Genomic DNA, 16950 nt, shown 5'->3' with positions numbered 1-16950 from the left:
TTGCTACTGAATCCACATATTAAAAAGACCACCAATTTCCGTGAACCAATTGCTCCTGAACAGAGACTGTCTGAGGTATGGATACACCAACAGACACACACACACACACACACACACACACACACACACACACTGCGGCATCGGAAAGGTGCGCGCCAGGCATAAAAAAATAGGCTACAGCAGTTCTTTATATTCTGTATCTTTGTATTCCGCAATTTGTTTGTCATAAAGTGCTCTGTGCTGCAAGACGAAGTGTATTAATTTGTCTGACACTATTTTGGCTTTCGCTTGTGTACGGTGGCTCTGAATTGTCAAAACACCTTCTCAAAGCATCTCAAAATGCTTTATACGGATGCGAAAAACGCAAAAAAATCCGATACGAATTTTTTTTTGACGGACGAAAATGTTGGAGGCCAGACCCCTGAAAAGCAGCCCCATAGCATTACCCCCTTCTCCACCAAACTTTCCATTTGGCACAATTCAGTCAGGCAGGTAATGTTCTTCCGGCATCTGCCAAACAGAGAAGCATGATTCATCAATCCACAGAACAGGTTTCCACTGCTCCAGAGTCCAGTGGTTGCTTTACACCACTAGATCTGATGCTTGACATTGTACTAGATGTTGTGAGGCTTGCATGCAGCTTCTCAGCCATGAAAAAACATTCAATGAAGCTCCCCTTGCACAATTTTTGTGCTATTAATGCCAGTGAAGGTTTGTATCTCTGTTGTGTTGATACATACATTTTTTTTTGCTGCTGTTTCTAAATGCTTTCACTTTCCAATAGTACCAGTCACAGTTGCAACCTTTTTTTCCCGCAAATGTTTGTAAATGTAGACTGAATGGCTTGGTGTTTAATTTTTTACACCTGTGGAGCTCTACAACAGTATTGTGTCGAGGCAAAAATCTGGAGAAGGCTGCCAAAAATATATTAGTCAGGCTCCGCCAAACCAGGAAATCAGGGGAAAAGGGCCTTGGTAAGTAAGAAAGGTGACCAAGAACTTGATGATGGGAGATGGGACAAATATGAAGGACAACCATCGCTGCATTGCTCCAACAATCTGAGCTTTATGGTAAAGTGGCTGGATGGAAGCCTCTCCTCAATGAAGACAAAGGAGAAAACCCTGTTTGGAATTTGGCAAAAAAAAAACAAAAAAAACATTTTGGAGGAATCCAGGTACCCGTCAATACCTGCACAATACCATTCCACTGGTGGAGCATGGTGGTGGTAGCATCCTGCTTGTGGGGGTGTTTTTCAGAAGGAGAGCTGAACGCAGCAAAAAACAGCGATATCCTTAATGAAACCTGGATCCAGAGCTCTCAGGACCTCACACTGAGCCAAAGGGTCACATTCCAACAGGACAATGACCTTAAGCAAAGAACCAAGATAATACAAAAGCAGCTTAGGGAGGACTCTGTGAACATCCTTGAGTGGCCCAGCCAGAGCCCGGACTAGAACCCAATTAAACATGAAAATTCCTGTCTATAGACAGCCCCCATCCAGCCTGACAGACCTTGAGAGGGTCTGTAGAGAAGAATGGCAGAAATCCCCTCATATCCAGACATGCATGTGGCTTCATACCATAGACTGTTATAAAAGATGGACGACGCGTCTCCACTTCCTTCCACTATAGAAAAGTGAAGCCAAAGCATTTCAATATAGTCGCTGCCATCGTGAGTAAATGACGTCATTTGCAGCCAGAGTCTGCGCAGTAGAGATTCGTTTGCAGCCAGAGTCTGCGCAGTAGTGTCATGAGGTGGAGCTGCGGAATCAAACTCCCGCAGACCCAATCAACCATAACGACACGCCCCATTTTTATAGCATCACATTTCTAGCTAAAATCAAACTTATCACAAAAATGAACAATTGAACATATATCAGCATGATAACAACTACCTTAAATGACCAAAACCATATTTCAGAAAATTGTACTGGAAGTGTAATTGATTTTTTTATTTTGACTAGTCCTATTCGTTTACATGGAGAGGGCGGGGTTTATGACCTGTACTGCAGCCAGCCACCAGGGGGGGCGATCAAAGAGCCCTCAGCTTCACTTTTCAGGACATGTGAGGCACACCCGCTTCATACCCAAAAAGTCTTGTGACCGCAAAGGTGCTTCAACTATACCAAGCTAAGGGTCTGAATACTTATGCAGGGTGATATTTCAGGGGTTTTTTTTTTTTATGTGCATTACAAAATGTTTTAATCACAAATCAGTTTTTTTGCTCATTGTGGGGTGCAGAGGGTAGACTAATGTGGGGGAAAAATAATTAAAGTATTTTAGTTTATAGTTACAACATGACAAAATGTGAAAAACATGTATGAATAATTCTGCAAGGCACTGTACCATTTTCAGAGGTAACCTACACTTTGTCAAAAGTGAAACTTACAACAAACAGACATTTATGATATTTTCAACGCTTACAACACACAACATTCACGTCCGCCATTCAAAAGATTCAGAACAAGGCCAAACATTCACTACTGGCCAAAAGATTGAAATAATTAAGATGTTTTTGAAACAATTTTTTATGCTTTACAGTTATTTTAAATAACGCAAGTGCTTTTATGAAATAAGCTTCACTTTTTTCCTCTAAAAATTGATTTTTTTAATTTAAAATATTTCTCTCTATAAACCTTACGCCACTGTAAACATTATGCAACAAGCACTGTTGACTTAACTTTATTGTACTATAATATTGTACTATAGTATGTGCACTGTTTATTTTTTAAATGGCAGTCTAGACTAGAGCATCAAACCATCTAAATTTAAGGGAATTTTTTTTGGACTCAATAAATGACATGTTGCCTAAGCTGGCATTGCAATGTCTGAATTAAATGACAAATTTGTTTACTTTTGTACAACATTGAGAGAAAAAAAATGTACAGTGTTGGGTCACCGTTTGGGTCTAATATTCAATCTGTGTCCTGAAGCAAAACCATCTGAGAACCACTGGCATATGTAAAGGCTGCAGCACAGGATCTCTCTTATACAGCGTATCTATTATGCTTTTTTTTTTTTGCGTTTGTTCATAGTGCTCTCCAGTGCACAGTCAATGCGAATGGTTCTACAAAGGTTTTTTCCACCCTCTAATACACCAGTAGCACCCACAGATAGTCAACGCAGAGAGTTTGAATGACCCTTCACATTAAACTCAGCTTAAAAATGCCTGTACTTGTACTCATAGAGATATGAAATAATCATAATTTAACCATCCCATAATCAATTCTGGATCCCAAGGGTGTGTGAGTGCGCTATCTTTAGGCTGCACTAAGGCTGAAAGCCCAGCTAAAATAAGCAACACAATCTTCACTAACTTTTTGATGTAAAAAAAAACTAAGCGTTTGACAATGTCTAAACAAAAATGGCAAAAAACAAGAATTACAGTATCGATGCTAAAAGATTCAGCAACCATAATATATATACCTTGTTTTTGTTTTTCCTCCTGTAAAAAAAGAGCCAAGTAACACTGCTTCCCTCTCCACCACCATCTTTTATTAATGATGCCCCTCATTTTGCTACTTCCACGGGCCACGATCTTGCTTACTGTGCAGAAATCAATAATTCAAAGTCTCCTAAAGACAGGAATACCTTCAAATTGTGTTGACTTTTGGCTCTACTACTGTGCACATACCCTAATTAAAATAAGAGACACAGGAAAACATTTCTGCTGCGTTGTGGGGAGAAATTCTTTGATTTTGTGGCATTTCTACTTTTTCTGTAAACAAAATACACTACTGTCCACACCTCACTATATTTCATATGACAGATCAAAAATTGAACCATTTTGTATGTGGCTGCTATATGATGTTTGATGTGATGTGATATACAATGTAAATGTTCTGCTCCACAAGTCTCTCACGAGCGCATCTGGCAATATGGACGAGGCCTGACACACGCACGCAACCTGTGTCCACTCGCGCCTGGCTCCGTGTTTAAAACGAATATAAATTAAGTCTAACTGCTTGCCAGTTTCACTTGGATGAAATGAAACATTCAGCGCATTTCCCACTTGTTCTAAAAAACCAAATACTTAAAAATTAATAAATCAGCCTGTGTAACATGTAATACTTTAATAACTGACTAAAGAAATAGTTATTTATAAAAAAATTAACAAATCTTTCCTGTGAAATTCAGTAATTCTTTAAAAGCAGTATACCATTATAATCTTCCCTGCAGAAAAAAAACACAAACAAAAAACCAGTAGACCCCCTCCCAAACACAATAGAACATGTAATGGATTTAAGGGTTATGATGGGAATTGTATTGGTTTTAATGTAAACTATAATGGTGTATGCTGGTATTTGATGCATTCTATTGGTTGGATGTAATCTAGCAGATGGCAACCAATAGAACAGCAGTAATTCCTATTGGAATAATGCCCAAAAGAAAAAGGAATTTTGTAATGGTTTTTTATGGAAACTATAAGAATTTCTGATGGTTTCTATTGTTTTGTTTGTTTTCCCTTGCACACAATCACAGCAGTGAGTCTGTGACCCATAGACATCACCAGACTCTTGGTCTCATCCTTTGAAATATTTTCCCAGCCTTTAATGCAGCCAATTCCAATTGTTGCTTGTTTTGGGGAGTTTCTGCCTTTACTCTCCTCTTCAGCTGGTGAAATTCATGTTCAATCAGATTTAAATCTGGAGATTGACTTGGGCAATCTAAGACTTTCCATTTCTTTGCCCTTATAAATTCCTTGACTGAACTGGCAGGGTGTTTTGGGTCATTGTCCTGATGCAATATGAAGCACTTCCCAATGAATCTGGTGGTATTTTCTTGAATATTGATAGGCAAGATGGTTTTGTACCCTTCCAAATTCATTCTGCTACTGTCATCATACATTAAGTCATCAGTAAAGTCGAGAGGGCCTGTTCCAGAGACAGCCATGCATGCCCATGCCATGACACCACCTCCACCATGCTTTACAGATGAGGCTGTATGCTTGGGATCATTGCAGTTCCCTTTTTTCCTCCACATTTTTGCTTTCCCAAAAATGTGAAATTAGATAAAGGTGCTAATGTGAATTAGATAAAGGTTCATCTTTTTCTCATCGGTCCATAAACACAGTTCCAAAACTCTTCTGGCTCACCTTTGTGCTTTTTTGCAAACTCTAATCTTAATAATTTTTGGTGCTGGTCAGAGGTTTGCATCTTGCTGTGTAGCATCTGTAATTCTGTGTCAAAGTCTCCTGAGGACAGTAGATTGTCAGAGCATCACCCCAGCTTTCTGGAAGTCATTGGTGATTTGACAGACACATCTTTTAGGGTTCATTTTCACAGCTTTTATGATTTGTCTGACAGAGCAATTTTGTCTGTACTGTTCCAATACTTTTGGACGGCACTGTATATATATATATATATATATATATATATATATATATATATATATATATATATATATATACACTAAACTACTGTATATACAAAAAAATATATATATTATTTTATTTATTTTTGTTGGTTAATACAGATAAGATGGCCAGATCCACACAACACCTAGGTTAAGCCGTTGGTACCCTTTTTCTTTTTACCTAAAATGTTGTTATGGTGACTCAAAACATTCCATTCCAGTGTGTAGGTGGCCAAACAGAATAGGGCCTAAGCCTGAGCCCAGGGGAACACCGTTGTTGACAGACAAAGGTTGCTATAACATATGTTATATTTATAAGACACTGTGCAATGAAAAGATGGTTACCATGGATATTCCCTGGACACCAAGAACAGTCATCAGTTAGTTAACATGCTTTTCTTTCATTCTGGATTTATTAGGGCTATGATAGGGTATTTATATATTACAGAGTGTCAACTGAAAATACTGAAATGATGAATGCAGTGACCTTGAGGAAAATGGGTCAAGACCATCAGGTTTGGTGAAATTCAGACTTCAGAGCTCCTTAAGAGGCAGAGACAGGCAGCAGAAAGGATGGGTGATCATTTAGGGTGACGATGAACTGCAAACATTGTTATGACGGAGAAAGCCAGGTGTGTTAAATTTTCTAATTTCCTAACTGTGTCCAACAATGTTCTGGAGTTCTAGAAACGTAAAGCAAGAGAATTGCTTTTTAGAGTGATCTTTTTTTCTTTCTTTCTGTTCTCTGGGGTGTATTTAAGTGTTTAAACCCTGTTCCTGGAGGCACAACCAAGAGCACACTTTTTGAATATCCCCATTATCTGACCCATTCATTTCAGGTCTTTAAGCATTTACTAATGAGCTGAGTTGAATCAGGTGAGTTTGATTAGGAAGACTTTGAAAATGTGTACTGTTGGAGTGCCTCCAGGAACAGTGTTGGGAAATACTGGTCTAAATGACAGCCAATTTGCTTGACAGTTTGCTGAATTCCATACCAGATTGATTTCTGATGCTGTAGTTGATGTAAGTATCTAACTAGAGCAATAACATCTTCGTTACTTTCATGGTAACATTTATTAGCAGTGACACTGAATAGCTGGCAAAACATAACTGCCATCTTCAACAGCAGGAATCAAGCTTATCATACAGATCTTTAGGGGTTTTGACATCACACCCACAGATAATCAGACTGTCTGATGAATAAAACATGAAACAGGTTCAAACTGTAAGAGCTGGAGGAAATCACCAGTTCCATTCAGACTGGCTTTTGGCAGCTTCCAGAAGCACACAGGTTTAAATCAGTGTTGTTCCTTACTTCTTGTTAAGCCAAAAGTATGCTTCAGTTTTCCTGAATCTTGAATCCAAATTCTTGAAAAAAAAATCTTGACTCAAATCAAAGACATATGAAATGTGAATCAACATCGATTCACTGTCCACCCAAAGATTCGCACAGCTAATACATACAGTAACACTTCAGTATAGGGACCAATTCTTACTATTTACTAGTTGCGTATTAGCATGCCTAGTATAACATATATAGCACATATTCTGCATGACAACAATCTACATCCCCTAATCCTACCAAATACCTAATATATATATATGAATATATATGTGAATCGTCTATACATATAGACGATTCACATAAATCACATATTTTGGTTCAAAACGGAGAATTTCGCTGAAAAGCAACTAGTTTGCAGGTATGTTGTAAGCAAGAAACTTTTTTTTTTGGTTAATTTGTACAGAAGCACCTGAAAGCAGAACGTCTTTAATGCAGCAAAAACGTGGGCGCCAAAAGGACTGAATATTCTAATTCACTACAGCTAACTGCTGCCCGATGTGTCACCATGACATACGCCAAAGTAACAGCTTGTTATCTTTTAGCTTTTAAAATTGAAATTAAGTGCAAAGATTGCATTCCGCATAGCCAAAGAAACTAAATCTGACATTGAAAATCTAGCGCACGGTATGATCTTGAACGATAATAAGCTCCATTCGGCTTTGAGAAGAGCACACACAGCCTCGCTGAACCGGTATCAGTTAGCACTTCAAACGAATAGAGTGTGGACACAGTAAACAGCAGTCTCATTTGAAGTCATTTCCTTTCACTTACTCGCCACTCAGTCCTACTGAAAGCTTCTCTCAGCTCCAGGCCTCAAAGTAAAACTCACCTAACGAAGAGATGTGCATTGTAAATGAAAAAGCTGTATTTTCTGACATTTTGCCCAATGAAAGTTTCTTGAAGGGCAAAATTACCATGGTAGTTTAGCTGCGTAGTTTGTCACAGAGTAGACGTGAGCTTTGCTTGAGCTTATTCCATAAATTCCTGCATGTGATTGACACCTGACTGCAGCTCGTCAGAACGGAACATGGATATGGGACACCCCGTAATGTGGGCTGTCGTCTCTGCGGCTGTCAGGATTTGCATAATCACACTAATATCCCAAATGGCCAGAGTGATTCTAGTAAGGGCGGCCGTCAATCATCATCAGCAGGGTCCTATCAATCACACACACACATGCATCCACTGGAGGAGGAAATTACCTAGGAACCACAAATGAGTGAACCAACAAACTACTGGGCTACCTGTATCTACCAGGTATTTAATACTAAATCACTAGCAGAAACGACAATATTATTAAGTTTCTTTCTGCACACCAAGAGCTTTTAACATAAATGTGTCAAACTCATTTTAGGTCGAGGGCCATATTGGACATGATGTCACCTTATGCAGACCGTATATTTTTATCTGCCCCTTGTGCATGCACAATATACACACTTCTGGAGCTAATAAAGTCCAAAATTTACTCAGGGTTCTTACACATTTTCCAAAGTAAAATTCCAGGTGCATTTTCAAGATTTTCCAGCACTTTAAACTGTGGTAAATTACGTTTACATACTTGAGTTCTCCACTTTAAATCAGATGATATTGTGCTATTAAAATACAACGTCATATTCATGACATTCATTACATTGGTTATTTTAGTAGCATTAAAAACAAAACGGTAATTCAATTCGGACAGATGTTCGGACCAGTCACTGAAATGGACAATTTCAGTCTAGCACGAGCTCACTGAATCTCGCCGTCTAAATCGCAAAATGAATTTCCATCGAATCTGCACTGTTGTTTATGATGACAGTATTCACAAGAGTGAGGAATGCATTCAGTGAGCGCATAAAATGAACACAACTGTAACGTTTTGCGGATTTTTCATAACTGGTTTCCTAACATTCTTCGTAATCTGCGCTCAACACCATGTGCGATTTCTTATAATGCTCATCGTGGGGAAAAAAAACGCACACAAAGACATTTTATGCATTGTTGTGAGCAGATCTAAACGTATGCCGCAATAAACATTCATTTTCACATTTCACTTTAATCGTGACAGTCTTAAAGGATTTAGTTTAACTGAGCAGGGGCATTTTTATTTACCTTTTATATAGCGCAGACTCTTCCATGAAAAAAACAGACTCAGCAGGAGGCTACTCAAGTATTTAGGTCTCGTTTTAACCATAATTTGTATTTGTTGCTTTCAAGCCATTGCTGAAGGTAGCAGCAACCTCCCTGCGTGTTTTTATCTCCCGCGCATCAATATTGACAGACCGATCACACTACAGCTATTAATACAGTTATTGTATGTAAAAAAATTAACTACTCAGAGCAAATTGTTATGAAACCAATGCAACAGCATTTTCAAGCACTTCATCCAAAACACTACATTAAAATTCAAGCATTTTCAAGGAATTCAAGCACCCGTATGAACCTTGTTAACTTTCTGATTCTGTAATAACCAGTATTGAGATATTAAAAAAGGACATGAAATTCACCGGAGACATGTAGATTTAATTTACATACAAACTAATTAGGGAATATTAATTAACAGTACAATACTGAGAAGGAAAAAAAGCACAACACTTACTGCGTATAGCTTAGCTACTATGATAAGCCATCTAAGACACAAAGACGAACATAAATATTAGAAACTATTCGACTGATTTTAATTGCAGGCCTGCCTCTCAGTCAAACTCCAGTAGCACTGAATCAAAAATATTCTTCTTGTGAGTGTCCATACTGACATTATCGTGAGTGACTTGCACAACCTTTAAAGTGGGGAAATTAAATGGACTGCCCTTGGACAGCTACAAATCAAGTTTCAGCTCAAAAAAAAAAAAAAGCACAACTACAACATTTTCAGAAGTTCAACTTTTGGCTATAGCTAAAAATATTATGAATATACAGTACTACTCGAAGGTTTGTGGTCGGTAAGAGTTTTAAGATATTTTTGAAAGCCTCGTGCTCAACAAGGCTTCATTTACTTGATAGGAAATGGAGTAAAAACAGTAATATTGTGAAATATTATTAGCATTAAAAGTTTTCTATTTGGATATAAAGTATAATTTATTCCTTGGATATCATTTTTGATATGAAATTTCAGCACATGATCCTACAGAAATCATTCTAATATGCTGATTTGCTGCTCAACATTTTTTTATTATCATTGCTAAAAAAGAAAAAGATGCTTCTTAATATTTTTGTGGAAACATACACTTTTTTGAATATGTATCATTTATTTGGCATATTTTTATTTGGCTCATTTATAATACACAAGACTACTGTCAATTTAATGCATCCCTCATGCATTAAATTATTAATTTAAAAAATAATAATAACAAATCGCAGTACAGCAACAAAATTATTAGATGCAAATATTATGATTAAAGAATATTATTACATTAATATAGAATTAAGTATTTAGACTCCATCTAAATGTATTACCTGACGCAACGTCCGGGCCACCAGGCTCTCCAGAACAGGCCCTCTATCCTCATGAAGAAGATGAACTTCATCCAGGATGAGCAATCGGACGATCTGAGACAAAGCCACGTCCCCCACACTCTTCCTGGTCACCACATCCCACTTCTCTGGAGTCGTCACCAACATCTACAACACAATACAGTCATCAGATGATTAAGGCCTTGCAAACACATGCTCTGAATGATCAGCAGCTTGTCCTGACATTTTCCAGTAACATGATTTTTGCAGCACACTGTCAGTTGCTTTGATACAAACTGTCCATTAAACATAGCATAAACATAAATGTGAATAAAAACAAATAATAATGCATACTAGAGAATGCGCTACAGATTTTTTCCTCTTCTAGAATTCAAGAAGTCATGATCAGTTGCAATTCTTCTATACATAATGAATGATTAATTTTCTGGATGACTAGTCAAGTCCTAAAGCATACTCAAGCGAATGAGATGCCTCTACTATCTGGAGAACTGCATGAGCATGTTGTGAGATTTCTATCATTTTCAAGCATTTCCTATATGACCAACATCCATCTAATGTTAATATATGTGTGTTTTGTACACTGGTATCTCTTTCTCCTTTCTTCTGGAGGACTTTTTTGTTTTGCATTAACAATACCTTTACAAATGACTGGTGGAAACTAGGTCTGTGAGCAGCTAACTCTTAAGAAAAATGTCCAAGTATTTCTCGAGAGAATTACGTGTGTTTTTTTTTTTAAGTAAATGAGAGCCTAAGGTATAGAAATATCTCTGCATCAGTGCTTCCACAATTATCAGACAAATGAACAGAAAAGACTATCATTCTTACCGGTCCATTTCTAAAGGTGACTGATAGTAAACTGCACCAGTCTGCTCAATATGAAGAACTGAAGGGATGCTTGTTGAATAATGATGTTTATATATCTCTACTGACTATGTTTCAGACAAAATCTGGCCAGTTCAATTGTTTTTCCCACACATGACTTGCTTAAAAAAAAGAAGCTAAAACATTAAGTACGTACAGTAAGTGTACAATAATGACAAAGTTCGAGCTCCCTCCGGGATGTCCTTTCCTTTTTCCAATATATAGTTAATTTGGTTTGTTCTCCGGGATTCTTGCCACTTGAAGTTAAACCTACTTGTTTTGTGATCCTCAGCTACCTGCTTTTGTAATTTCCCATCACATACTATGTACATTTTTTTTGTTAGTCATACTGGTTCCAGTTCAAAATGAAATAAATAACAAATAATGCTGTCAAACGATTAATTGCAATAAATAAACACTAATAAAAATACAAAAAGTGGAGCAAAAAGTAGGTCACATTAAGGTTAATGTGAATTAGCTGCATATAAAAGAGCCTCTGATGCATGTGACAACATGAGCCCTGATATATTTTCACAGTAGATGAGCGTCCCGTTCTGTTTCTGGCGTACACTACTTCCAACAGAAAAAATGGACAAACTTATCACCGAGGTGATCTTTTGGTAAGGTTTGCTTCAGCATACCAGAGCCTCAGGCCATAAAATTGAAAGGAAAGACATTGAATACACGTATCTAAAAACTGTAGATGACATGTAGCTCATTTCTTCTATGTGTATTACTGAAACCCCACATTGAAAACCCAAACATAATGCAAGCAATGTGTGTGTAGTGCAGAAATGTCTATCACAGAGTATGAAGTGACAGACATCCTCCGTTGACTAAGAACAGGGTCACTAAGAACAAGTTATTCTCAACATGGGGAGTCCTGGAAATGTAAAATTAATAAGTAATGTATAATGTAATAACCTGAGTAGGTATCAGTCTTTGCTTTCATCTTTCTCTACTGAAGTCCACACTGCCAAATCCTCACATTTCCACAACAAGATCACCAGCGCTCCAGACATGCGTAATCTCTTCAGAACCTTTAATTCTCTCCTCTGTCCCCCTCCTCCACCTCCCACCTCTTTGATAACCGCTGATGACTTTGCCTCTTTTTTCACAGACAAAACTAGAACAATCAGCAACCAGTTCTCAACTCCACAGGACCTCCAATCAACCACATCCACTGCTCTAACTCCCATCTTCTCCTTCTGTCCCCTCACTGAGGCAGAAGTATCCAAACTTCTCCTCTCCAGCCATCCTACAACATGTCCTCTCGACCCGATCCCCTCACACCTTCTCCAAACAATCTCTCCCACACTCTTACCGGCACTCACACACATTATCAACTCATCTCTCCTCACAGGCATCTTCCCCACAGCATTCAAGCAGGCTCGGGTAACCTCACTGATCAAAAAACCTATATTAAATGCTTCTCTTTTAGATAACTACAGACCTGTCTCTCTCCTTCCATTCATAGGGATAACACTCGAACGAGTTGTCTTCAACCAGCTCTCGCGGTTTCTTTCACAGTACAACAAACTGGATGCTAAACAGTCAGGTTTCAGGAGTGGCCATTCAACAGAGACTGCGCTACTCTCAGTCACTGAAGCCCTGCGAACTGCAAAGGCTGATTCCAAATCGTCAGTCCTCATTCTGCTGGATCTCTCTGCTGCTTTTGACACTGTCAATCATTAAATTCTCCTGTCTACACTCGCATCACTGGGCATCACTGGGATTCCACTTCGCTGGTTTGAATCCTATCTCACCGGTAGATCCTTCAGGGTGACCTGGGGAGGGGAGGTATCCAAACCACATCAACTGGTCACTGGAGTTCCTCAGGGATCGGTTCTTGGACCCCTCCTCTTCTCCACATACACTACATCGCTGGGTCCCATCATACATGCACATGGCTTTTCCTATCACTGCTACGCCGATGACACAGAGCTCTATCTCTCTTTTCAACCAGATGACCCAACGGTAGCTGCACGGATCTCAGGCTGCCTGGCGGACATCTCGGCGTGGATGAAAGAACATCCCCTACAGCTCAACCTGGCAAAGACGGAACTTCTGGTCTTCCCTGCCACTCCGACTCTACGGCATGACTTCACGATTCAGCTCGGCTCATCAATGATTACCCCATCAACTTCGGTCAGAAATCTTGGTGTAATCTTTGATGACCAGCTGACCTTCAAAGAGCACATTGCAAAGACTGCTCGTTCCTGCAGGTTTGCACTACACAACATCAGAAAGATCAGGCCCTTTCTGACAGAGCATGCTGCGCAACTTCTTGTCCAGGCCCTTGTTGTTTCTAGACTGGACTACTGCAATGCTCTTCTGGCTGGTCTGCCATCAAACACAATCAAACCTCTACAAATGATTCAGAATGCAGCGGCACGACTGATCTTCAACGAGCCCAAAAGAGCGCATGTTACACCTCTCTTCATCTCCTTGCACTGGCTACCAGTGGCAGCTCGCATCCAGTTCAAGTCACTGATGCTTGCGTACAGAACTACCACAGGCTCTGCACCCTCCTACTTCCACTCACTATTACGAACCTACATCCCCTCCAGAAGTTTGAGATCTGCTAGTGAGCGACGCCTTGTTGTACCATCACAGAGAGGCTCAAAATCACTCTCCAGAACATTTTCGTTCACCATTCCTGGCTGGTGGAATAATCTTCCCACCCCTATCCGGAACGCTGGATCCCTGGCAACCTTCAAGCAACAACTGAAAACTCATCTCTTTCGGCAGTACTTGACTTCATCCTAAACTCAAAAAAAAAAAAAAAAACCTTTCCCTCTATCTTTCTCTCCACCTACTAGCTTGTACTTATTTGAACAATGACTGAGACTTGGTGTTACGAGCACTTCCTCTGTCTGATTGCCTCTTCAAGATTAATCGCTTTTTGTATTCCCCAATTGTAAGTCGCTTTGGATAAAAGCGTCTGCCAAATGACTAAATGTAAATGTAAATGTAATGAGGCCGTATTTAGCACGATAAAATAGAATTTAACTGTATTCTACAACCATGTGAATGAAGCATAAGTCTCCACTCAAACTGTTCACCAGTGCTGTCATTTGGAAAATGCTTGTATTAATGGTCAATACACAACAACCTGGAGTAAGAAGCACAAAACCAAGTTTCCTACGTATGGATTTTATATATGGAGGAAGCCAAGACATCTCTTCAACCTAGAACCTCTAATTCTGCCTGTTAAACACCACAGAGTTTTCAAAATCACCTAATTGGAGTCCTCAAGAGTGATGATGATGGCTCCACACAGCCAAATTATGATCAAAGAATATAATGCAGTTTCAAAAAATATATGCAATTTTGAAGGAAAAGATGCAATCCCATATTACAATTATACTGCTCCTCTGCTGTCCCCATGTTTCAATATATAATAATAGCACCCAATTCAGATAACTCAAATACACCATAGAGCTGTACATATGCCTAGTTATAATTCTCTACTCCCTGGTGTAGAGAAAGATGACTAAAAAATACCTAACTATTTGGGTGCTTAGTGATCAAAATTAATTGTACTTCACTGGTGCTATTTACATCAAGTTTAATTTACATAGAAAGGAAGTGTGTTTGCTCTGAAACTGTTTGGGATTGACAGTCGCATTTACTACATAATATGACTTCCAAATTGCAATGAACATACAGCAGGACACAGGGCAGATCCAATAACGTCTGTATAAATGAGTAAAGTTGCTACAATCAATGTACAGTCAATCAACCATCAAGTTACAAATTAGTAAACAAGACAGCCAAGAGAAAGGAAAAAAAGAGAGAGACTGATAAAAGAAAAAGGCAACCAGGAGTAGAAATGATTTTGTGAATACAAACAGAGCATAGTCTGACAGAAATCAAACAGAAAGCAATCTGGAATGAGGAATGATGAATGAACATGAATGCAGGGATGCAGAAGGTCAAATACAGCAAGGTGCTATTCTGCATCATTTGGAGGAAACAATGTTTTGAGCTTTGGGGCAGAGATGTGTGATTTGGTGTAGATGCTGTTTGTGTGTCTGTGATGGATCTGATGTGGACTGCAAAATAGAGAGACATTCAGGATTGTTTTGGAGGGTTTGGAGAGAGTTCTTTTGCTGTAGATGCAGACGTCAATATTTCTTGTAAGTGCTAAAGTCACAATATCTGTTTATTATGCATTGTTACAATTACAGTTTAGCTGAATATTTACAGAATGTGTACAACATGTTAGAGAACAAAACTGACGGATGTCAGTGTATCTAAGTAGTGTATGAGTGTAGTTCAGGCAGACCACGGCTTGACTGCAGCATCAGCTGACGGTCGGCTGATCGTAACTCCTCCCACTACAATTATACATGATGCATGATCACTAACTGCTCGTCCACGGACATATATCATCTATCATGCTCATGTTGCTCAAATGGTTCAATATTATCTACAGTACGGTGTTACTCTACTTGGTATAACTGTGCATATTAAAATATCTGGCAATTGCTTAGGCTTCGGGGGGTTCAAACCTCAAAGGGGTTTCCCTGTTGATAGCTCAGAATCTGAACCCTTCAGAGCGAAGCCTGCCGTCAAAAATCTAAGTTCAGGACCTCTAAAATATTCCGACACGAACAGAGCGGTCCTGACTGAACTAATGATACGAACTTGCTTACAGATTATAAAAAAGGAGAGGACCAAGAACCAATCCTTGGGGGACACTTTGAGTTAGGGAAGCAGGAGGTCATTTGTACTTCTTTATAGTAAGAGAATACTGTCTTTTAGTGAAGTAGGAATAAAAACAGGTTTCTCAGATGTGTTGACAGATAACAACAGTTCAAATTTAAGATGCTGCATTCTAACTGTAACAGTTTATGAAGAATAGTGTTGCTTTTATTCAATTTGGTCGAAAACATTTGTTCAGCTTTATATTAGATATTAAGAAACAACATTAGAACATTTCCCTGTTTATATCACTCTAGTTGTCTTTGTTCACAGCATTCCAGACAAGCTGACAGTCTGTGCATTGCTCAGCATACACAATAGTTGATCCTGCTTTGGCTTCTTTTGAAACTATTACTGCTAACCAATAACAGACACAATGGGTCTCGTTTATCAATCTAATGTAGAAACGAGCGCAGATCCGAGCGCACAAATCAACTTACGACAGAGCTCACGTGTGATTTCTAAAACATTCGTATGCCGCCAATCCCATCGTATGAAAGATCGCACATTGATAAATGTGGCGGCTGAAAACAATCGTCATTTGAATATCACACCCCTAAAAACACCCCAGTTTAGAAACCTCGCCCCTAGAGTTACGACACGAAGAAACGTAACCCGGCCAAAAAGAGGAAGTAATCTAATGAAAGAGAAATTGATCTTACTCCAAAAACACCCGTTAACCTTATAATTGCAAACAATGGCGTTCATTTATATGTATATTAAATACCGTTAAATATAATGAAACATTTATAAACACTATATAGCTTATTTAGTTCTCCTTAATCCACAACAAACCCTTTAAATTTAACAGTATTACAAAACAAGAATGAAAAAATGAGTAGCTATAAAATTTTATATTAAACTATGAAGTAAAACACAAATATAGTGGCATTCCTTATAAACAGAATACAACGTCAAGCTAAAATGAATGAATTGAAGTGAAACTAAACGGCACTGGGCTCACAAGCCTCTCTCATTCGACATCCAAATGTTTCCATTTTTGCCATGTAACATTTGGTTGGTAAACTATTATATATGAAGTAAACAAGGCTTTGTACTTCACTTGTGTTCCAATATCCACGTAAAACATCACCCTTCGCATGCGCAGTGAATGTTTGTTTCAGCGCTGCATGCTGATTTTACAGTGGACCTTGTAAATTGTGCAATGTTACATTTATGTTTGGTTGACTGCATTTTAGTTTGATTAATGGCTGAAATGTCAAGTAA

At 38.7% G+C, this 16950-nt stretch overlaps 1 protein-coding gene across 2 annotated transcripts in view; it reads right to left on the bottom strand.

The window, feature by feature from the left end:
- ascc3 (activating signal cointegrator 1 complex subunit 3) overlaps positions 1-16950 on the bottom strand; it is a 174354-nt gene that overhangs the window by 73520 nt on the left and 83884 nt on the right. For both annotated transcript variants that reach the window (XM_079445871.1, XM_079445872.1), the window contains exon 11: positions 10135-10299. In XM_079445871.1, coding sequence (XP_079301997.1) covers positions 10135-10299 — 165 coding nt within the window. The remainder of the gene's footprint in view (positions 1-10134; positions 10300-16950) is intronic.

The sequence above is a fragment of the Barbus barbus genome (assembly GCF_936440315.1).
Source record: "Barbus barbus genome assembly, chromosome: 21".
Lineage (NCBI taxonomy): Eukaryota > Metazoa > Chordata > Actinopteri > Cypriniformes > Cyprinidae > Barbus > Barbus barbus.
The sequence above is the reverse complement of the archived record's forward strand: the minus strand, read 5'-3'. Positions and strand labels throughout refer to the sequence as shown.